Raw genomic sequence first — 23538 nt, 5'->3', positions numbered from 1 at the left:
CCTTCGACTGTGTGGATCACAGTAAACTGTGGAAAATTCTGAAAGAGATGGGAATGCCAGACCACCTGACCTGCTTCTTGAGAAACCTGTATGAAGGTCAGGAAGCAACAGTTAGAACTGGACATGGAACAACAGACTGGTTCCAGATAGGAAAAGGAGCATGTCAAGGCTGTATATTGTCATCCTGCTTATTTAACTTATATGCAGAGTACATCATGAGAAACTCTGGGCTGGAAGAAGCACAAGCTGGAATCAAGATTGCCGGGAGAAATATCAATAAGCTCAGATATGCAGATGACACCACCCTTATGGCAGAGAGTGAAGAGGAACTAAAAAGCCTCTTGGTGAAAGTGAAAGAGGAGAGTGAAAAAGTTGGCTTAAAGCTCAGCATTCAGAAAACTAAGATCATGGCATCTGGTCCCATCACTTCATGGGAAATAGATGGGGAGATAGTGGAAACAGTGTCAGACTTTATGTTTTTGGGCTCCAAAATCACTGCAGATGGTGATTGCAGCCATGAAATTAAAAGACACTTACATATATATATATATATATATATATATATATACACATGTGTATATATATATATATGCACACATGTTTCCTAGCTTTATCCACTTGAAAGGACTTACAAGTCATGGCACTTAGTGGCAATGAGCACACTTATTGCCTAGATCTCGATGTGAATATCATTTTCCATTAAAAAGAAAAAGGACTCCTTAGAGAATGGCTGAATCCGTATCTAGTGAATCAGAAATATTTTGTATTGCTAGACAACAAGGAGAAACTTAAAAACCAGTGTGTTCTTATAAAAAGCATTTAGGATCTATCTTAAAGGTTCTGCCTCTGGCCACATTTGGGACCATTTGGACATTGAAAAGAACAAAGACTGTAACTGTTTATAACACATTAAATATATATGAAATTCCTGAGACCATACTGAAAGAGAGGGAGAAGGAAAGGGTGGGGGGCAGGGGGAGGGGGAGAGAGAGGGAGAATAGAGAGAGAAACAGAGAATAGAAAGAGAGAGAAGAGAAATAGAGAACAGAGAAAGAGAGAGAGAAGAAAGAATAAAAAGAAAGCTCATTTTTACAAAAGAATGGTAGTTAATAAACATAGAAGAAAGGATAAAATGAGACAGTCCCTGCAATCCCAACATAAGATGAATTCAGGTAAGGATATTCAGTGGATGCTAAGACATTCTATTTATATGGCATCACAGTTTTAACCCACAGATTACTAATGACAAAGGAGAAGAAATGTACTTTTACTCTGGAGAGATCTGGCCATCACCACCTTAACTAAGAGGCCAAATTTAACATCACAGATACTGGGACAACCCATTGTGTGACTCCTGGCATGATGCAACATGAAGAATACAAAATTGCCTAAGATGCATCTTGGCAGAAATGTCTAATCTGAATCTGATTAAGCTGCCAGCCCTTTCAGTGTACAGGAAATGTAGAGTTAGAGGAACATGTTAACTACACCACAAGGAAACAATCTGCCTTATCCGGAGTGTGCAAAATGTTCTAAAAATAACTGAATTTCTCAAAAAGTCAACATATATAAGTTTAAACAAAGGACAAAGAGAAAGAGGAGCACTGTTCACTTCTTTGAAACACTATGGCCGGAAAGGCTAAAAGCATAACAATCAGTGCAAGAATTTGGTACAGTTGTAGAAATATGAATGTGAATTGGATATTAGATGATATTGTTGTTGTTATTTAGTCGCTAAGTTGTGTCCAACTCTTTGTGACCGCATGGACTGTAGCCTGCCAAGCTCCTATGTCCATGGGATTCTCCAGGCAAGAATACTGGAGTGGGTTGCCATTTCCTTCTCCAGAGGATCTTCCCGACCCAGGGCTTGAAGCTGCATCTCCTGCATTGCAGGTGGATTCTTTACAAGGGAATTGTCATTTTCTTAGATGTGATTGTGATATTGTGGTTATGTAAAAGATCTTTATTCTCAGGAGATGCATGGTGAACTATTTAGCGATGAAATGTCATGAATGTCTGTAACTTAATTTAAATGACTTAATAACAGATGATAATATATACTCTTTCCTCCTGTATTTCCTCTGTATATGAATAGAAAGATGATTGATTGATTGATAGATAGCAACAGAGAAAGAAAGTTAAAGCAAATTCAGCAAAATGTTGACAATTGGTAAATCTAAGTGAAGAGTATATGGATGTTACTTTAAATCATTTATCTTTTCTATAGACTTGAAATTTTTCAAAATAAAAAAAAAAGTCGGAAAAAATGGCAGATAAGACACCATCAGACCTGGAGGAGTCCTTGGACTTTTGTCTTCTAAACCTTTCATTTTGTAGATTGTAAGATTAAAACCCAAAGAAGTTAATAGCTTGTCCAAGACCACAGTTAGCAAGCAAGAGAACTGAGTCTCCGGTATTATTTCCACTGTTCTTTACAGTGTCTCATAAAAATTAGTCTCACTTTCTTTGGCATGTAAAATTATTTTTAATCTCTTTTAGTATCACACTGGCTTTTCCATATCAAAATGACTGGGGGAAGGGAGGGCACACACAAGCCCCTGATATTGGTTCCCTGTCTCTCCTCATTAGACATGAGTGTCTAGACTACAGGACGCCTTGTGCTCATAGGCCCTCTCACTCAATCCCTGTCACGTCTCTCCCGCCTCACTGTCTCCATGTTTCATTAACTTGGTGCCACTCTCACTGACCTGGCTATGGCATGTTTCTTTAACATTCTTTGGCTGACGTTAAAAAAGCTTCTTTGAAACAAATCATAACAGAACCAAGTCGACATAATTATATCTTGGCCGTGCTAATTGGAAACCTCAGGTTTAAACAAAAGGCTATAGCCAGGTCAGTGTCTTCTCACAATGTCCAAAGAATAGCCTGAAAGACAGCAATCTGTAGTAAAACCACCAGGCTGAGTTTGCCCAAGGACATTTTGCAAGATTATAAACCAATGAAAAACAAACAGGTTTCCCAATCAGCCCTTCTTCCACAAAGGAAGGGAGATGTGGTGGAGATGCCCTATGAAAATTAGGCAAAAACTGCAGGGCTTAAACCTGTCAAGGTAGAGAGCTGAAAACAACTAAGGATCTTTAAGAAGTTTCGATTGAACTATTCTGCTAGTTCACACTGCCCCCTTTTTTCACTTTCTACTGCATTTTACTGCATTTTCTCTTTGCTAGTCTGATGTGCCCACAGTTTATTTTCCTTTGTTGACTGGCACAAAATGACTTTTATTTTTAAAAAGATTCTACACAACTCAACCCTTTTCCCCCATCTAGTCGTTGCTTACAGAGGACTTTTTTCAATGAATATCTAATGAAGGTAGCTGTTAAATAAAAATGAATGTTATATTTATAAAATTGTGAAATGTTATTTTCTGCCTTATAAAGAAAAAAATATATATCATGTGGAATGTATAATTTATAGGCAACCTGGAAAACTGTGGCAACTTAACTGGTATCAGGCATGGAATGAGCAGAAAAATTAAAGATACCAAGGGATGCTGGAGGATATACCAGAGATGGCAAGATTGAACCCAAGGGTTCAATGTGTCTGCTGAGTAAGGTCCTTGGAAAAACAACCCTGTGTGTTTGTATTATTGGCACATTCCCTCCAAGTTAGAGGCAGCATTTCTTCTCCTGAATTTGTTGGATTGAGCTTCTCAATTCTAGTGTGTTGTGTGTCTGCATATGGAACTCTAAAATTAGCTTTGAAAACAGGCATAACAAGCTGCTGGTCTGGATTTTATTTGGTCTGTACAGTATTTCTTAAAAAATCAGAAATTTGCACATAAAAACCCAGATTGCCAATTTCTCTTGACATTTTGGAAGATCTGGCAACACTAGGCTTGAATTTTCTCCTGGTAAAGGTTAATTGTCTCCCATGGCCACAGCTCTGTGGTTTGCCACAATCCCTAGAAGTCCTTGTTGTATATTCAGGCAGCTTTATTCAAATGGCTGGTTTCTAAAAGCATCTGAATTTGAGACCTACATTATTCAGTTTCAATTCATTTAGATAAAAAATTTTTTTTACAAAAATAGTTATTTATAGCTATGAAGGCACCTTGTAAATTCAAGGCATAAAATGCCACAGGGCATTTTCCATTACATTACTTCCATTACAATTTTTTATTTACTCTTCTCAACAACTCTTTGAAAGAAGTGTAATTATTATAACCATAATAATCATAAGACATGATTCCAAATCTTGGAGAGGTTGTGTAACTTGCCCATGGCCACACAGTTGGTGAGGAGTAGAGTCAGGATTCAAACCCAAGACTATGCTGTGAGAGAACTGAGCCCACAGAGGATGTTGAGTTTACAGTGCTTTATCGCTAAAGAAGCAACATGGAAACATAAAAATTACCATAGGTCAAAGACTCGAGAACGAGGACTGAGATCACAGGCTTGTTTTTCTGAGGACTTAACCACTTATTGGGCTTCGCTGGTGGCTCAGCTGTAAAGAATCTGCCTGCAATGAGGGAGACCTGGGTTCAATCCCTGGGTTGGGAAGATCCCCTGGAGAAGGAAATGGCTACCTACTCCAGTGTTCTGGCCTGGAGAATTCCATGGACTGTTTAGATTATAGATTTGTTCTTTTTCTTTGGTGCCCTCTGGTGGGCACAGAGCAGGAGAGGAGCCACTTCAGATTTAATCCAATTATTTATGAAGGGCTTGCTCTATACAAGAGCATGAAGGGCTCCTGGTTACCAGGTGAAGACTTCAGACGGGAAATGATTCTGAGTCATTGTTTGATCACCATTGAGCACAGCAAATGAACTGAAGGTCTAAAGCAATGCACAATTCTACTGTATACATAATTGCAGAATCAGAAAATATTATTATAATAATGATAACCATGGAAATAACCATGTACAAAAAAGGTCTTAAGGACCAGGATAACCATGATGGTGTGGTCACTCACCTACAGCCAGACATTCTGGAGTGTGAAGTCAAGTGGGCTTTAGGAAGCATTAGTATGAACAAAGCTAGTGGAGGGGATGGAATACCAGCTGAGCTATTTCAAATCCTAAAAGATGATGCTGTTAAAGTGCTGCACTCAGTATGCCAGCAAATTTGGAAAATGCAGCAGTGGCCACAGGACTGGAAAAGGTCAGTTTTCATTCCAATCCCAGAGAAGGGCAATACCAAAGAATGTTCAAACTCCTGTACAATTGTGCTCATTTCACATGCTAGCAAGGTAATGCTCAAAATCCTTCAAGCTTGGCTTCAACGGTACATGAACCAAGAACTTTCAGATGTACAAACTGGATTTAAAGAAGGCAAAGGAACCAGAGATCAAATTGACAGCATTCGTTGGATCATTGAAAAAGCAAGAGAATTCCAGAAAAACATCTACTTCTGCCTCATTGACTATGTGAAAGTCTTTGGCTGCGTGGATCACAACAAACTGTGGAAATTCTTCAAGAGATGGGGAAATCACACCATCTTACTGCCTCTTGAGAAACCTGTATGCAGGTCAAGAAGCAACAGTTAGAACTGGACATGGAACAACAGACTGGTTTAAAATTGGGAAAGGAGTATGTCAAGGCCGTATATTGTCACCCTGCTTATTTAACTTATATGCAGAGTACATCATGCTAAATGCCAGGCTGGATGAAGCACAAGCTGGAATCAAGATTGCCAGGAGAAATATCAACAACCTCAGATATGCAAATGATACCACCCTAGTGGCAAAAAGCAAAAGGAACTAAAGAGCCTCTAGATGAAGGTGAAAGAGGAGAGTGAAAAAGCTGGCTTAAAACTCAATAGAAAACCTAAGACCATGGCATCCAGTCCCATCACTTCGTGGCAAATAGAAGGGGAAAAAGTAGAAGCAGTGACAGATTTTATTTTCTTGGACTCCAAAATCACTGTGGATGGTGACTGCAACCATGGAATTAAGAGATGCTTGCTTCTTGGAAGAAAAGCTATGACAAATCCAGACAGCATGTTAAAAAGCAGAGACATCACTTTGTCGACAAAGGTCTGTATAGTCAAATTATGGTTTTTCCAGTAGTCATGTAAGGATGTGAGGGTTGAACCATAAAGAAGGCTGAGTACTGAAGAACTGATACTTTCGAATTTTGGTGCTGGAGAAGACTCTTGAGAGGCCTTTGGACAGCAAGGAGGTCAAACCAATGAATCCTAAAGGAAATCAACCCTGAATATTCATTGGAAGGACTGATGCTAAAGCTGAAGCTCCAACACTTTGGCTACCTGATACAAAGAGCCAACTCACTGGAAAAGACCCTGATGCTCCAAAAGATTGAGGGCAGGAGGAAAAGGGGGCAACAGAGGACAAGATAGTTGGATGGCATCACTAACTTAATGGACATGAGTTTGAGCAGACTCCAGGAGATAGTGAAGGACAGGGAAGCCTGGTGTGCTTTGCATAGGATCACATGCAAAGAGTCAGATATAACTCAATGACTGAACAAAAATGGAAATAATGAGAGCTAATATTTATTAAGGACTGACAATAGCCCAGGCAGTATTTAAAGTACTTTGTTTACTTTAATTTCCATTTCATTATTAAGTAAGCCTATCAAAGATTCCATTTATTATACTTACTTGTGCTGGGAGGGAGGTTAGAATGCAATCCCCTCTGTTTTCAGATGAAGAAATTGAGGCCCAGGGACTTTGACTGATCCAAAGTCACATAGTAGATGACTGTTGGCAAAGCTAAGACCAGAAGCTAGTCCAGAAATCTTTTTACCCCTCTATCCAGCTTCTTTAATTTAAAATCTGGCTTAGTCTAGAGATAGGACTAACATACCAAGAAATTATTAACTGAAGGAGGCATGTGATTAGAAGCTTAGATATTGAGAGTTGAAAGGAGACTTAGAGGTTACTAATACAACTTCCTGTTCAGACAGAAACTTCTCTCCTAATCCCTGCAAAGTAGGTCCCTAGCAATTGAGTTAAAACATACCTCTATTCCTCATTTTGTACCCTGAGGCTATACCGGATATATCTAAGCTCTCTCTCTCTCTTTTTTTTTAATTTTATTTCTTTTTCCATTTATTTTTAAGCTCTCTTTTGTACACAGTCCTCCAAGAATTTGTAAACACCTGCTGTGAACTTGCAAAACATCATGTCTATGTTAAAATCCCCACGTTTATTTGTCCTTCATGTTATGCATGAATTTTAGAGTAATATTCATTGTAAACATGATTGTCCCTCCTCCAATCGACTCCAAAGATGACCTCCAATAATGATACCTCCTGGTATTCTTTCATGTTCTCTTCCATACTGAATTTTGGCTCTTCTTGGACCTGCACAGAATGGGCAGAAGTGACTATGGCAATTCTGGTTCTAAGCCCTAAGAAAGATGAGCAGCTTTTATCTTTGTGCTCTTAGAAGCTAGTTTGGCTTCGCTGCTGAAGAGGAAAGGCCCCAGGGGATGGGATGCCATATGGAGGAGAACTAAGGCATCACCTCTGTGGATGAAGGAGTCATCTTAAATGTCCTGCCCATGGAGGACTCCTGGCCAGAGCATTGGCAGACCTAACTACTAACTGACTGCAACTGCAAGCGAGATTCCAAGCAAAACCAGCAGAAGAACCACTCATCTGAGCTCAATCAGTGCAGAGAATTATGAGAGCTAAGCAACCACTTTTTTTTAAGCCAGTAACTTTGAGTGATTTATTATACAGCAATCAACAACTTGAAATAGCCCATTCAAAAATATTTCAAGAAACAAAATTAGTATGTCTAATACAGAGGGTGGAAAAAATAGTACCTCTGTTTATCATGATGCTGTTAAAACTGTCCTGGATTTAATTCACACTTGGCAACCCCTCCATCAGACTGAACTGTGTGTATGTCATGAACTGGTATGTGTCACAGGACAGTTGTTTGGCAGCTTCTCTCCAGTGTCTTCCTAAGTGGTGCTATAGACCTAAAAAAAGGGCTTCAAATTTTTTCTTGCTGACCTTCTTCATCTTGTCTGTTTTAATTCATCATTCCATCCTGATGAGATTTTTAGAACAAATTTTATTTATTTTTTTTCAATTAATTTATATTGGTGGGAGGATAATTACTTTACAATATTGTGATGGTTTTTTGCCATACATCAACATGAATCGGCCACAGGTATACATGTATCCCCCCATCCTGAAGACCACTCCCACCTCCCTTTCCACCCTATTCCCCTGGGTTGTCCCAGAGCACCAGCTTTGGGTTCCCTGCTTCTTACATTAAATTCGCACTGGTCATCTACTTTATACATGGCAGTGTACACATTTCAATGCTATTCTCTCAAACTATACCACTGTCGCCTTCTCCCACTAAGTCCAAAAGTCTGTTCTTTACATCTGAGTCTCCTTTGCTGCCCTCCTTGTAAGCTCATCGGTACCATATTTCTAAATTTCATATATATGTGTTAATATACAGTATTTGTCTTTCTCTTTCTGACTTATTTTACTCTGTATGATAGACTCCAGGTTCATCCACCTCATTAGAACTGACTCAAATGTGTTCCTTTTTATAGCTGAGAAATATTCCATTGTGTGTACGTACTACAACTTTCTTATCCATTCATCTGGACATTTAGGTTTTTCCATGTCCTAGCTATTGTAAACAGTGTTGCAATGAACATTGGGGTACATGTGTCTCTTTCAATTCTGGTTTCCTGGGGGTGTACGCCCAGCAGTGGCTCAGACGGTAAAGCGTCTGCCTACATGGGAAACCCAGGTTCAATCCCTGAGTCGGGAAGATCTCCTGCAGAAGGAAATGGCAACCCACTCCAGTACTCTTGCCTGGAAAATCCCCATGGACGGAGAAGCCTGGTAGGCTACAGTCCATGGGGTCTCAAAGAGTCAGACACGACTGAGTGACTTCGCTCACTCACTCACTCATGGCAGTTCTATTCCCAGTTTTTTAAAGAATCTCCATACTGTTCTCCATGGTGGCTATACCAGTTTGCATTTCCACCAACAGTATAAGAGGTTTCTCTTTTCCCCACACCCTCTCCAGCCACTATTGTTTGTGGACTCTTTGATGATGGCCACTCTGACCAGCATGAGATGATAGTTCATTGTGGTTTTGATTTGCATTTCTCTGATAATGAGTGAAGTTGAGCATCTTTTCATGTGTTTATTAGCCATCTGTATGTTTTCTTTAGAGAAATGTTTTGTTTGGGTCTTTTGTCTACTTTTTGAGTCTTTTGCCCACTTTTTGATTGGGTTGTAGAACAAATTTTAGTTCTATCATCTATTACAATAATTATCCCTTGTGTCCTTTGCAATTTGACAAACATGCCATACATATTTTATCAAAATTATTGATAAATTGATGAATAGGACCAGGCAATATCAATCAATTTTCAAGGCACCAAAGATCTTCTGAGTAGATTCATGTATATTAATTGAACAACACTTTTAGGAAGTGGACATTTCAGCTAAAAAAATCTCTTCAAATCAGTCATCCAGTGTAATAATTATCCCTAGTGTCCTCTGCAGCTTAACACATGCCATACATATTTTAGGCAAGTCATTGATAAAATGGTTGACTAGGATGGGGCAAACTCAGGGTCCCTTGGCAGATCACTAATGTCCTCCTGCTCAGTAGGTTTGTTCTGTTGACTGAGGAGCACTTTTAGGAAACGATCAGTCCAGCTACAAGTCTGTCTAATCTGTTGTCCACCAAGCTGCTTTTCTTCTTTCGATTCACAATGACATTGCATTGTCATTGTTCCTTATTAAGTCAAGGGATATCTGGTCTCTAGCCTTCTCCTGAATTTTCTGGGTAAAACTTTCCAATTTAGTCTGGCATTACTGGCTGCTGTTAGTCAACCTATGTGTGCTCCTAATGGACACCACTTTATTTCCTCCATGTCACGAGCAATCTATTTTAGAATTTGAAGAGCACAGGTTTTGTTGTCAAACACCTGGTTTGAAATCCTGGCTATTTTTGCTGTGAACTAAGGCAAGTTAGGACTTCCTTGATGGCTCAGTGGGTAAAGAACCTGCCTGCAATGCAGGAGACACCAGACACTTGGGTTCAATCCATGGGTTCGGAAGATCCCCTGAAGGAGAAAATGGCAACCCAGTCCAGTATGCTCGCCTGAAAAATATCCCATGGATAGAGGATCCTGGCAAGTTCCAGTCCACGGGGTCAAAAGAGTCAGATACAACTGAGTGACTAAGCATAAGCACACACAAGCAAAGCAAGTTACTCACTTTCTCTGAGCCTCAGTTTCCTCAACTGAGAATAAGAATATTTTCTTCATGGTTTTGGTTTCTTTCATTTTAATGAAATAATATGTCAAAAGCAGACAATATGATGCCTGGCATGTACTAAGTCAACACATGTTGAGTTTCATGATTGTTAGTTTTTTTTTAATTGTGATGATAAGTGACTCAGTCTGTAGTTTCTAAAACTGACCTCTTTCTGTTTTCTGAAAATTTGAATAACACATGCCTATCCCTAGTCTTATGGCACTGTGTTGAAGAATATAATAAAAATAAAGATAGTACTGCTTTCTATCTGCCATCTGTTAGCTTGAACCATCTGCCCAAGGCTGTAGGCCTATCCCTTTCTTTGTTCTTCTTGCTCAAAACATTGATTAAAGTGTGGCCCCATCCCTTTGCCCAACTTGAACCTTTTTCAGCCTCAGCATGTTTCTCAAGGCTCAACTCTTTGGGGGCTCCATCTGCCGTCACACAGACCTGTTGGGGCCATCCTTTGTTCCTGCCTTCTTGCGGAGGTCTGTTATCACCTCTAAGACCAGATCTTCAGATCATTTAGGTCTTCCAGAATGGAGTAGAAAACCAGTCAACAGCAAGAAATCATGCGATCTAGGGTTAGGGAGCAGGACTTGGAGAAACTGGGGAGCATCCTAGTCATGGGGAAACTAGAGCACCCGGAAGGGAAATGAAGCAGGATAATAGTAACAAGGATCTGGTTACCAAGTAGTGGAACAAGGCACCTGGCCAACACAGTGAGACACCAGGAAGTACAAACCCACCTCTAATTTTGTGGTACCAGATCTTGGGTTTGAGTTGATTCTACAGTCAGGTGACTCAGCAGTGGTGGGTTACTGGGCTACCCCACCAGAGAGCCAGGCAAGGTACTAAGATATCCTCCAAGAGAATTTACAAGATTCCTGATGCTTGCCCACCCCATTCAGTTCTCCCAGCTGGTCCTGAATAAAATCCTGGGCAGCCCTTCTTCTTACTCATTTCTGAGCCTTTTGTGAGTTGACCTTATTGCGAGGTCAGTCAGAAATCTATCAGATGCCTTTCTTTCAGCAGAATGACAGTATTTAACTACAACTGGGTGGGATCCAGGTCACTGATGACTCTCTGAGTACTCAAAATGTCAATTCAAGGCTAGGACAGATCTGATAAGAATGGACAGAGGCAGTGATAGGTTACACTTCACAGGGCAGTCATTTTTAATCCACTTTAATGACCCAAGGGAATGGTACTGGTTGTAATTCTGTGGTTGTCTGTACCATCAAGGTGCCCTTAAATGTCACTCAAAAGCCATCTAAGACTTCTGCCATTTTTAAATCTTTTAAAATGAAAAAATATGTAAAAAATTTTTTAAGAAATGGAGAAATAAATCACATCACAATCCCACCTTTTGGAGAAAATCTGTTAGAATCTGGAGGGCATCTGATCTAGTTTCTTTCTGCCCTCCTGTGCCCCTCATCCACCCCCTTTCTTATCGTCCTTTTTCTCTTTCTCTCTTTGGACCTCAAGGGCAAAGAGTTGAGTTATTTATACTTTTCAGTCATGGCACATTATCAATATTAGCATGTCCTTGGCTTTGCTTCTGTTTTATTATTTTCCCCTTTTCTCCTGAATCGTTACTCTCACTGCCCCCTCCTACCACTAGTGGCCATTCTAAAAATGCTATATTCTTGCATTTGCATGCATCATTGAAGGATATATTGTATTTATGTATTTTCAATTTACATAAATGGTGCTTGCTATAGGTCTTGTTCTGTTTCTTTTTATTAGTCACTGTTTGTATGATCTATTTATAGTGCAAATGTCCATCTGGCCCATTGCTGCTTACAGCTGCATGATGTTTGATAGTATACATTCACCCTATTTATTTATCTATCTCCCTAGTGATGGACCTTCAGATTGTTTCTAACATCCTGCTGCCAAAAACAATACAATAAACATCTCCATGTATATACGCCTATGCATCTGATTATCAGAAGTATTTAGACAGGAGTGAGATTGCTGAATCATAGGGATACACATATTTAGTATCACTAACTGCTTCCAGATTGTTCTTCAAATGGTCATTACATTCTGTTTTATTGAGAAATGATTTGCATTCCATAAAAGTCACTCTTTTATGGGGTATAATTCAGTGGTTTTTAGATTATTCACAGAGTGCTACATCTAATTCCAAAACAGTTTCAGTTCCTCCAAAAGAAACCTGGTAACTATTAGCAGTCACTCCCCATTTTCTCTCCTCCCAGCCCCTGTCAACTGTGGGCTGAAAAAATCTATTTTCTGCCTTTATAGATTTGCCTACTCTGGACATTGCACACAAATGGAATCATTCTATATGTGGCCTTTTGTGTCTAGTTTCTCTCACTTAGCAAATTGTTTCCAAGGTTCATCTGTTGTGACATGTATCAGTATTTCATTCCTTTTGCATTGCTGAGTAATATTCTATTGTATGGAGATATCACATTTAATTTGTCCATTCATCAGATGATGGACATTTGGGTCGCTTTTTGGCCATTAAGGATTATGCTTCCTTTGAATATGTATTTATATGTTTTTGTGTGGCCATACATTTTCAATTCTCTTGAATATGGACTTGGGAGTGAATTCCTGGGTCTTTTGTTAACTTTGCTTCGTTACTGAGGACTGTCCCAAAGCAGCTGTACCATTCCATGTTTCTACCAGCATTATATGAAGGGTCTATTTTATGTACATCCTCACTAATACTTGTTATTATCAGCCCTTTTTTACTAAAGCCAGCAAAGTAGGTGGCTTATCATCGTGGTTTTGATTTGCATCTCCTAATGGCTAATTATTTTGAGCATCTTTCTATGTGCTTATAGACCATTTATGTGTCTTCTTTGGAGGAATGTCTGTTTAAACTCTTTGCCCTTAAATTTTGCTTGTTTGTCCTTTTATTGTTGAATTGAAATAGTTTTTTTAACTACTATGTATAAAAGTTTCTTATAAGATACATGATTGCAAGTGTTTTTATCCATTCTGTAGATTGTCCTTCCACTTTATTGTGTCCTTGAAACACAGAAATTGATTTTGATTAAATCCAATTTGTCATTTTTTTGCTGTTGATTATATTTTTGATATAAACCACTGTCAAATCCAAAGTCACAGAGTTTTATGCCTATGTTTTCTTTCAAGATTTTTATAGTTTTAGCTCTTACATTTAGAGACTTTGATCCGTTGTGAGTTAATTTTTGTATATCTTATAAGGTGTGCTGTGCTGTGCTTAATCGCTCAGTTATGTCTGACTCTTTCTTACCCTATGGACTATAGCCCGCCAGGCTTCTCTGTCCATGGGGATTATCTAGGCAAGAATACTGGAGAGGGTTCCCATTTCCTTCTCCAGGGATCTTCCAGGGATCGAACCCACATCTCCTACATTGTGGGTAGATTTTTTACCATCTGAGCTACCAGGGAAGCCCAAGAGTACTGGAGTGGGTAGCTTATTCCTTCTCCAGGGATTCTTCCTGACCGGGAATTGAACCGGGGTCTCCTGCATTGCAGGTGAATTCTTTACCAGCTGAGCTACCAGGGAAGCCCATCTTATAAGCTATTGATCCACATATATCTTTTGCATGTGGATGTCCAGGATATCTAGTTGTTCCAGCACCACCTGTTGAAAAGACCATTCTTTTCCCTACTGAATTATCTAGGTACACTGGCTGAAAATCAGTTGACTGTGAATGTGAAGGTTTATTTCTGGACTCTCAGTTTGATTCCAATATTTTATGTCTGTCTTTATCCACACTGTTTTGATTCCTGCAGCTTTGTACTCTGTTGTAAAACTGGGAATTGTGAGTTCTCCAACTTTGTTCCTTTTCAAGATTGCCTTGGGAGTGTTTGAGAATGTTAACCGTCTATATTAATTTTCTATGGCTACCGTTATATATTAGCACCAACTTAGTGGCTTTATAGAATTTTTTTGTCTTACAGTTCTGTAGGTCACAAATCCCTCATGGATTCACCAAAATCAAGGTGTTGGCAACTTTGTGTTCCTCCCTGGATGCTTCAAAGGAGAATCTTATTTTTTTTTTTTTTTTTGTCTTTTCTAGCTTCTAGCAACCTTCTTCTTTCCTTGGCTCAGGATACGGTTCTCTGTCTTCAAAGCCAGTGGTGGTAAGCTAGTCCTCACTCTGTTCTCTCACACATTCTCTCTTCAGGGGGAGGCATACCTCCCTCCCACAATGATGCTTTCTTGTTTTCAGAATACAAGGCTTGTGCTTCTTTTGTTACATTTATTTTGGGTACTGTTGTAAGTGGAATTGTTTTTATAGTTTTGTTCTCAGGTGGTTTTTTGCTAGTGCATAGAAATAAAATTGATTTTTGTTTTCTTGATCTATCCTGCAACCTGGCTGAACTCTCTTATTGTGTCTAATGACATTTTTGTGAAATCTTTAGAATTTCCTACATGAAGTATCATATCATCTTGAAATAAAAGTAGTTTTACTTTGTGTTTAACAATCTACATGTCTTTTATTTCTTTTTCTTGCCTAAATGCTATGACCCCCAATAAAATGTTGAATAGATATACCAGTGGACATCTTTGTCTTGTTCCTGATCTTTGGGCAGGGGTGGGAGGGCGAGATTTTAGTCTTTCACCATTAAATGTCATGTTTCTTCGTGGGTTTTTTTTTTTTCCTTATAGATGCCCTTTATCCCACTAAAGAAGTTCCCTTCTATTACTACTTTGTTGAGTGTTTTTCTAATAAAAGTGTTTTGAATTTCTGTCAAATGATTTTTCTACTTCTATTAAGATGACAATATATCCTCCCATGTTTTTCTCTAGAAGCTTTATAGCTTTAGCTTTTATTCTGAAGCCTGTGATCCACCTTGAATTATTTTTTTTATGCATTGGGTTACCTTGATGTAGGAGTCAAGGTTTCCTTTCTCCCTAGTTGTTCAATACCATTTTCTGAAAACAGTTTCCTTTTTCTATAGGACTGCATGTTCTTTATTGAAAATCAATTTACTGAATAAGCATGGGTCAAACTCTGAATTCTCTATTCTGTTCCATTTATCTACTTGTCCCTCCTTATGCCAATAGCATACTCTCTTGATTACCACAGCTTTATAGAAAGTCTTCAAATTATCTAGTGTAAGTCCTCTAACTTTGTTCCTCTTTTTCAAGTTTGCTTTGGCTCTTTTAGTTCCTTTACTTTTGCATGTATCTTTTAGAACCAGCTTGTCAATTTCTACCAAAAAAACATGCTGAAACTTTGATGGGAATTACATTAAATATGTAAATCATTTTTATTTTGATAGATTTTCTTATAAATTTGGTAGCTCGATTAGGCAACTAAGTGGTTTGGTTAGCTTCTTAATTGAATCTAGGCTCTGTAATTCACGAACTAAGCATGGCCCTGTGCAAGTTGCTTGCACCTGAGCATATGAAAAGAATTGTCATATCTAAGGCAGTCACATGACTTGGATTATTTGTCAGCAAATTTATACTCCTGGACATTTTTCTTCATCAGCCTTTTTAATGGGACTTCCTAGGTGGTACTAGTGGTAAAAATCCTGCCTGCCAATGCAGGAGACATAAGAGACGTAGGCTGGATCCCTGGGTTGGTAAGATCCTCTGGAGAAAGACATGGCAACCCACTCCAGTGTTCTTGTCTGGAGAATTCTATGGACAAAGGAGCCTGGCGGGCTATACTCCATAGGGTTGCAAAGAGTTGTACACGACTAAAACAACTTAAGAAAGCAGATATACAGCTGAATTTGTAAATGTGAAATAATAATAGAATTAGCTGACACTTATGAAGAAGAAAGTAAATTCTAGGCTCTATGTTAAAATGTTTCACAGGCATTTTCTTAATACTTTCAACAATACATAGAAAGCAAGGGCTAGTATCATTCCTATTTTATGGACAAAGAGGCTGAGGTTTAGAGGCTCACATAGCTATTCTGCAGTGGAGTTTAATCTGGTTGTCTGTAGAGCCTGGCCTCTTGAGAACGAGTCACCAGCCTGTGATTGCACAGACTCCCTTCATGGTATTGTTCCAAAGGTCAGTGGTTCAGTCCCAGAACCTCTACTCCCTGCTCTTGACTCCAGGCTAAGAACAGGCTCCTAGATGGTCTTCTACAGTGCATGGTCCTCTTTTCTCCTTGATCCACAGAGGTCTTTTTGGCTATAATTATATCATCTATTAAGTGAATGAAAGTCGCTTAGTCATGTCCGACTCTTTGCGACCCCATGGACTATACAGACCATGGAATTCTCCAGGTCAGAATACTAGAGTGGGTAGCCGTTCCCTTCTCCAGGGGATCTTCCCAACCCAGGGATCTAACCCAGGTCTCCCACATTGCAGGCGGATTCTTTACCAGCTGAGCCACAAGAGAAGCCCATCATCTATTAAAATAGAATCCAATTCTCAGTATATCACCAGATGAGATCTGCCAGCTGAGGGCCATGAAAATCTCCTTTGGTACAGGTAATTTCCTTTACACAAAAGCTGGGGAGTATTGTGCCACTTTTTTTTATTAGCTTTTATCTTCAAAGGTCTGAAGTCATTGGGCAAAAAGTATAAACAAATAAACAAACAATAAATAGGAAGCATCAAACACCACTCCTCCAAGTGGAGCAGCTTGGGAATTTTTAAGTTTTCACTTACCTTAGTGTGTTACAGTGATTCCCTCGCATAGGGCTGCATAGATGTTAAATATTTGGATGTCTTTTCACGGTGTGTTTCAGCTTTTAAAGTGTAAGCATTCTATGGAGTATATATTTTTTGGTGTAACAATAGTCACTAAAGATACTTTCTAAAATCCAGGTAAATTCAAGGCTTCCTCTCTTTCTGAAAATAATTTCACTCCTGGCAGATGGCAACTTTTAATAGTAGGCAAATGCATTTTCCTTTTGGTATAAAAATGTAAATATTTTGTGAAAAGCTTAAAGAAGGCTCTGATACAAGGGTACAGAACTGAGATAAACTTGTTCTACAAAATCCCCATGTCTCTCTGAGATATCAGAGTAAATCTCTTGTTTTCAGTCTTCTCAGATTCCACATTGTTATTAACTGGAGTTGAAGGACAGTCTCACTAGAAATGTGAAGTATGAATGGATATTTGATGATATTAAGAAATTATTGATAATTATTCTTGTGTGATAATGGTATTTTGTTTTTTTTAAGAGAATCCTTATCTTTTAGATATACATATTAAATATCCATGAATACCATTATATTTCATGTCTGGGATTTGCTTCAAAAAATAAAATTATCCAGGCAAGAAAATTTGCCTGGTGGGCTATGGTCCATGGAGCCTCAGAGAGTTGGACATGACTGAACACATTTTAAGTGCTTCCCATGTGGCACTAGTGGTAAAGAAATCACCAGCCAATGCAGGAGACATAGGAGATGTGGGTTCAGTCTCTGGGTCAGGAAGATCCCCTGGAGAAGAAAATGGCAACCCACTCCATTATTCTTGCCTGGAGAATTCCAAGGACAGAGGAGCCTGGCAGGCTGTAGTCCATGGGGTTGCAAAGAGCTGAACATGACTGAAGCGACTTAGCACCCACGCAGGAGGTAGAGGCTGCAGTATGTCCAGGCTCTGAGGCACCAGGGGGCATGCTAGAGCCCAGGATGCTTTTAGTAACCCAGGAAAATGTTTTAGTGTCTTCTAACATGACATGAAAACGTTTGCTACCAGTGCTATCATAAAACATTATTTAAGCAAATAAATTTCTGTCCACGAAGGCAAACATTCCTAAAGTCCCCCAAAGACATAATGTATCCATGGGGTGTCAGACTCTGCTTGGACGCCATGTGCATCCTCACACAGTTCCATGAATTCTCTCATCTAATTCAGTTCACTTATTCATGTTCAGTTTTATGGGGGCCTTCTGTTATTAGCCTCCAGACTACTTCTCTTAATAAGAGCTACTCTGTTTTCAGCAACAAGAAGGAGATTGGGGCTTGGTGGATCAGTCTATCTACTTACCTATCTACTCGTCTTCCTATCTATCCATCTATATATCATTTATTTATCATCAATTATGTACCAATTTATTTGTATAGAGACTTAGAGAGCCAATAAGCCTGACCAGGACTACCATGGTTTCTCTCCACACACTGTGATAAATAAACACGTTATCTCAGAAAACTTAAATTCTCAGTTTGAGAAATTATATACAACTTGACATACAACATCTTTTTGTGGGTGATGTTTAGTAGGTTAATTCCGTTTAACTTAAGTTTGTTTATTAAGACATCTTTGACAAATTGCCTGAGATTGAATTAACATGGCCTTTGCTAGGTTCTATACTGGAAACTTTTATAAAAATGTTTAGCAACAACTTGTCCCAAACCCTTATCAGTGGTTTCCAACTTGTGTTCTGAAGATCCCCCACTGCATAGACAGGATTTTTTTCCAGACACCCCTCAGTGGCTGCACTAGGGGAGTAAGGTATCACAGGCAGGATGAAACTTACTTCCTCTTCCCGGACCTCTTTCTATTTATAGCAGCTCTGGTTGACTTTTGGATACCACATTAAGATTTTATTTGAACAATAGGTTCTTCCGTGGCTAAATAAAACTTGTGAACCATTCTCTATAACAGGAAGCTGTAATTCTTTATCCATGACAACATTTTTGAGCACTGACATACTTTAAAAAAAATGCAAGTGTGTGTGTGTAAGCAATTTAAAAGTAATAATACTTTATTTTTAAAGATTGGGTTTTTAAATATGAAGCTTTTACTCCACTTATTTCTTTCAACAGCTGAGTATTAATTGGCTGTTCTGTCAGGATGGCTGCTATCCAAAAGTCTACAAGCAATAAATGCTGGAGAGGGTGTGGAGAAAAGGGAACCCTCTTACACTGTTGGTGGGAATGCAAACTAGTACAGCCACTATGGAGAACACTGTGGAGATTTCTTAAAAAACTGGAAATAGAACTGCCACATGACCCAGCAATCCCACTTCTGGGCAGACACACTGAGGAAACCAGATCTGAAAGAGACACGTGCACCCCAATGTTCATCGCAGCACTGTTTATAATAGCCAGGACATGGAAGCAACCTAGATGCCCATCAGCAGATGAATGGATAAGGAAGCTGTGGTACGTATACACCATGGAATATTACTCAGCCGTTAAAAAGAATTCATTTGAATCAGTTCTAATGAGATGGATGAAACTGGAGCCCATTATACAGAGTGAAGTAAGCCAGAAAGATAAAGACCAATACAAGATACTAATGCATATATATGGAATTTAGAAAGATGGTAACAATAACCCTATATGCAAAACAGAAAAAGAGACACAGATGTACAGAACAGACTTTGGGACTCTGTGGAGAAGGTGAGGGTGGGATGTTCTGAGAGAACAGCATCGAAACATGTATATTATCAAGGGTGAAACAGATCATCAGCCCAGGTTGGATGCATGAGACAGTGCTCGAGGCTGGTGCACTGGGAAGACCCAGAGGGATGGGGTGGGGAGGGAGGTGGGAGGGGGGATCGGGATGGGGAATACGTGTAAATCCATGGCTGATTCATGTCAATGTATGGCAAAAACCACTACGATATTGTAAAGTAATTAGCCTCCAACTAATAAAAATAAATGGAAAAAAAAACAACAACTCTGGCTGTTGATGGTTAGAAAAGTCCTACAACCTTTGGCATACTCTGAGATCTCAACTAGTTAGGGACTCATAGAGAAATTCTATCTTTGATAATAAACATGTCTACTAAGTTTTGCCATTGACAAGGAAGAGAGAAGGGGAAATGTTGCAATTCTAGTTCCTTAATAGTTACTTTTTTAAAAGATTTTTTTTTTATGTGGATCATTTTTAAAGTCTTTATTGAATTTGTCACAATATTGCTTCTGTTTTATCTTTTCTTTTCTTTTCCTTTTTTTTTTTTGGCCAAGAGGCTTGTGGGATCTTAGGTCCCCGATCAGGTATGGAACCCCTACATTGGAGGGCAAAGTCTTAACCACTGGACAGCCAATGAAGTCCTAAGAATCTGTTTTTTAAAGACAGGTATTTGGCTCTTACTGACTTCTGAAACATGGATGTTCTCTTGGATAAGTACCTGACCCAGGCAAACCCATTTGTAAATTGGAAAAGACAGAGAGGATTTGAATGCACGCCCCTGGAACAAGAGAACTTCTTTTTTCCATAAATAAAAAAACCTTTCTGGGGTTGATTTCCATAAGTGCACATTTTCTCTTCATAATTCCAGTCATTAATCACCAAGCAGTGTTTAATGAGCACCTGTGGGGTCATAGATTCCACTGTCCAACCTGAAAACTCAAAGTTGGGGTCACCTCTTGATTTGGGGTAAGAAGTATAATGTACCCACGGGGTCTGGTTCCGACTCATCTGGCATCTCCGTTTTTGACAGAACTGGGATCAAGGCACAAGACTTTGGTGTCTTCTCTTACGTGTCTGATTGTTCTTGAATCTAGGGTCTCTCAACCTTCACACTGAAGACATCTGGGTGTGAATGGGTACTGCAGGGGAGGGCTATCCTGTGCGTGGTAGGAAGTTCAGCAGTATCTCTGACTTCTACCCACTAGATGCCAATAACACTCCTACCCCAGCTGTGACAGCCAAGACTGTCCCCAGACGTGGCCAAACGTCCCCTTGCAGGGGTGATAGGTGAGAGTGAGGAGGAGTAAACTGTCCCCTTCTGAGAGCCATTTCCCTCTAACCCCTGAGGACCCCAATTCTGAGAATCCTGCCAGGAATGACTTGGTCACCACTAGGCATGTTTCTCAAGGAAACCCATGTACTTTAACCAAGTCAATGTTCTCAGCACTGGCTACACTCATTTAGAATCACCCAAGATGTTTACCAAGTTGTTTTTTTAGAAGTTCCCCAGAGATCTTAATTTGTAGATAGGACAGACAACCTCTAAACTAAGTGTACTTAGCAATCTTATTACTCATAAAAACTCCAAACAAACACGTCACTCCAAATTTATTTCAAATAGGAAATGCCAGTATTTTCAGAGCAAGAAGAAATTCCATCTGTCAGTCTATTACTGTCTATTAAAGGCCCCTGGAGACATGTCACATGTGCTTTTGGTTGTTCTGTTATCATTACAAAACAGTTGAGAAACTGGATAGTCTGGGAATTCTGAGCTTTGTAACAGTTAAAGCGCATCACTTGATGTAGAACAATTTCTTGTGCTTGTAATTCACAGAGACTTTTTACCTTTTAATTTTTACACTTTTAATTTTATATTGGAGTATGGTCGATTGACAGTGCAGTGATAAAGTTTCATTTCAGGTGGACAGCAAAGGGACTCAGCCATACATACACATGTACCCATTCTCCCCCAAACTGCCTCTCATCCAGACTGCCTCATAACATCAAGCAGAGTTCCCTAATTCACTGACTCTTGACTAAAGTGACAGGGAGGAGCCTGACCAAGAGGAAATTCCTGGAATGTACAATGCTGAGATGGTCAGGAAGATCAGGACTTAGCAAGACTAAGTGTGGCCTAGGAAAGGTCACCCTTAGTCACCTCTGATAATGTTCTTCAGCAGATGAAAAATATGGGCTACCTCTTCCCTTTGTAGTGTTTCTGGGAATAAAATCAGACAATGGCAGTCTTTATAACTTAGGATCCAAAAGAATGTTGCCCAGGCTCTGTACAAATTCTGGCAGCTGCCAATCCCTCTTCTGGTGAGCCAAGAGGGGCTGGTCAAACTTTTTGTGCAGTTCTGAATCTGATATGTGTAGGATGCATTCGATGATGTTCAACTTTCCATGGGACCTTAGGCAACTCAAATTCCCTAAGGTTTTGTTTTCTAATTTGAAAGATGAGCAGCTTGATATTTACCCCAGATGGTCACTAGGAGGATTCAATTAGATAATGTGTGTGAAGATGCTTTGTGAAAGGTAGAGCCCAGTACGTAGCCAACTGTAAACCCAGACCTGAGCATGCTATTACATGATTGCATTCAGTTCATATTTCTCTGGTTTGTCCTCCGGTTGTTCTGTCTCCAAGTCTGGGTTCAGATCTGGGTGGTGGATTTCAATGAGAAGAAAATAGATGAGGCCTCCAAGAGCAGCACCAACCAAAGGGCCCACTACAGGAATCCACCAGAAGTTATTCCCAACTCTGAAAGCAAACAAAGAAATTAGTGATACATCGCTTGTCCTTCCTTCTGGTATCACTGCTGGTTACTCACTAACCAGCTAGTTGTTCTCCTGCTCATGGCTCCTTTTTAAATCAGCAAGAGCTAAGTAGAATGGCACTCATGGTAACTTGGTAACCAGTATCCTTTCACTGGCTGGACCCTCTTGAGTTGGATGTGTTGTGCCAGGCTTAAAGGGAGGAGCAGGTTCCCTGCCTGACCTTACTGGTAAGCAAGGTCATTTGCATCCTATGATTGAGGGGATGCCAGAAAAATGTCTGTGTTAATTGCTTAAAGGTACTATTTTGCAGGATACTGATTTCAGTTGACCAATTCCATTGTTCTATTAGTACCTGTGAGAGAAATGTCCCATTTATTTTCCTTTCAGAACACATAGTCCCTGAACCCATGGCAACAATTGAGGGCATCTAGGGCAAGTTCACCACATTAAATGGACTTCCCTGGTAGCTCAGATGGTAAAGCGTCTGCCTACAAGGTGGGAGACCAGGGTTCAATCCCTGGGCTGGGAAGATCCCCTAGAGAAGGAAATGGCAACCCGCTCCAGTATTCTTGCCTGGAAAATCCCATGGACTGAGGATCCTGGTAGGCTACAGTTCATGGGGTCGCAAAGACTCGGACACGACTGAGTGACTTCACTTTTTCACTTCAGGGTAAGTTCAGGTCAATCATTCAGGAGTTGCCTTTCCCTCATACTGAAGTGGCGCGTCCTAGGGATTGTGAATGGAAGGGAGCTGTGGAGAGGTTCCTGGACATGATTGGTGCATGAGGGCAATCACAAGATAAATAATCAGGAAACATTTGTCAATGAATAAATTAAAAATTCAAAGGTAGATATATGAATTAAATACTAAATATAATTTAATTCCATACTTATATTTTGAGGTCACAGCTTACTCAAGTGTATTTTCTGATACAGAAAGTTCTCTCCTCCAGAAGTTCTCAGTGTCAGTACATTATATTGGAGGTCTAGTTCTGGGAGAAATCAGGTGTCTCTGTGAATTGTTACCATCTCTTCTGGGGACAGAAAATCCATTTAGATAATTCAGTAGAAACGACCATGAGTGCTCTGAGCAAGTAAAAACTATACAGGATAGTTGTATAGTTGTTTAAGGATATGTGCGTTTGAGATAAAACTTTTTAAAAGAAGGATAATTATGAAAAAATAAAGAAGGATAATTATGAAAAAGTTCAGGGTAATGCAGA

At 39.5% G+C, this 23538-nt stretch overlaps 1 protein-coding gene across 1 annotated transcript in view; it reads right to left on the bottom strand.

Annotated features, from left to right (window-relative positions):
• Positions 1 to 21234: 21234 nt before the first annotated feature.
• AQP9 (aquaporin 9) overlaps positions 21235 to 23538 on the bottom strand; it is a 43253-nt gene continuing 40949 nt past the window's right edge. Inside the window, exon 6 of the mRNA XM_061157254.1 lies at positions 21235 to 22298. Coding sequence (XP_061013237.1) covers positions 22124 to 22298 — 175 coding nt within the window. The 3' untranslated portion in view covers positions 21235 to 22123. The remainder of the gene's footprint in view (positions 22299 to 23538) is intronic.

This window comes from Dama dama, chromosome 12 (genome assembly GCF_033118175.1).
Source record: "Dama dama isolate Ldn47 chromosome 12, ASM3311817v1, whole genome shotgun sequence".
Lineage (NCBI taxonomy): Eukaryota > Metazoa > Chordata > Mammalia > Artiodactyla > Cervidae > Dama > Dama dama.
The sequence above is the reverse complement of the archived record's forward strand: the minus strand, read 5'-3'. Positions and strand labels throughout refer to the sequence as shown.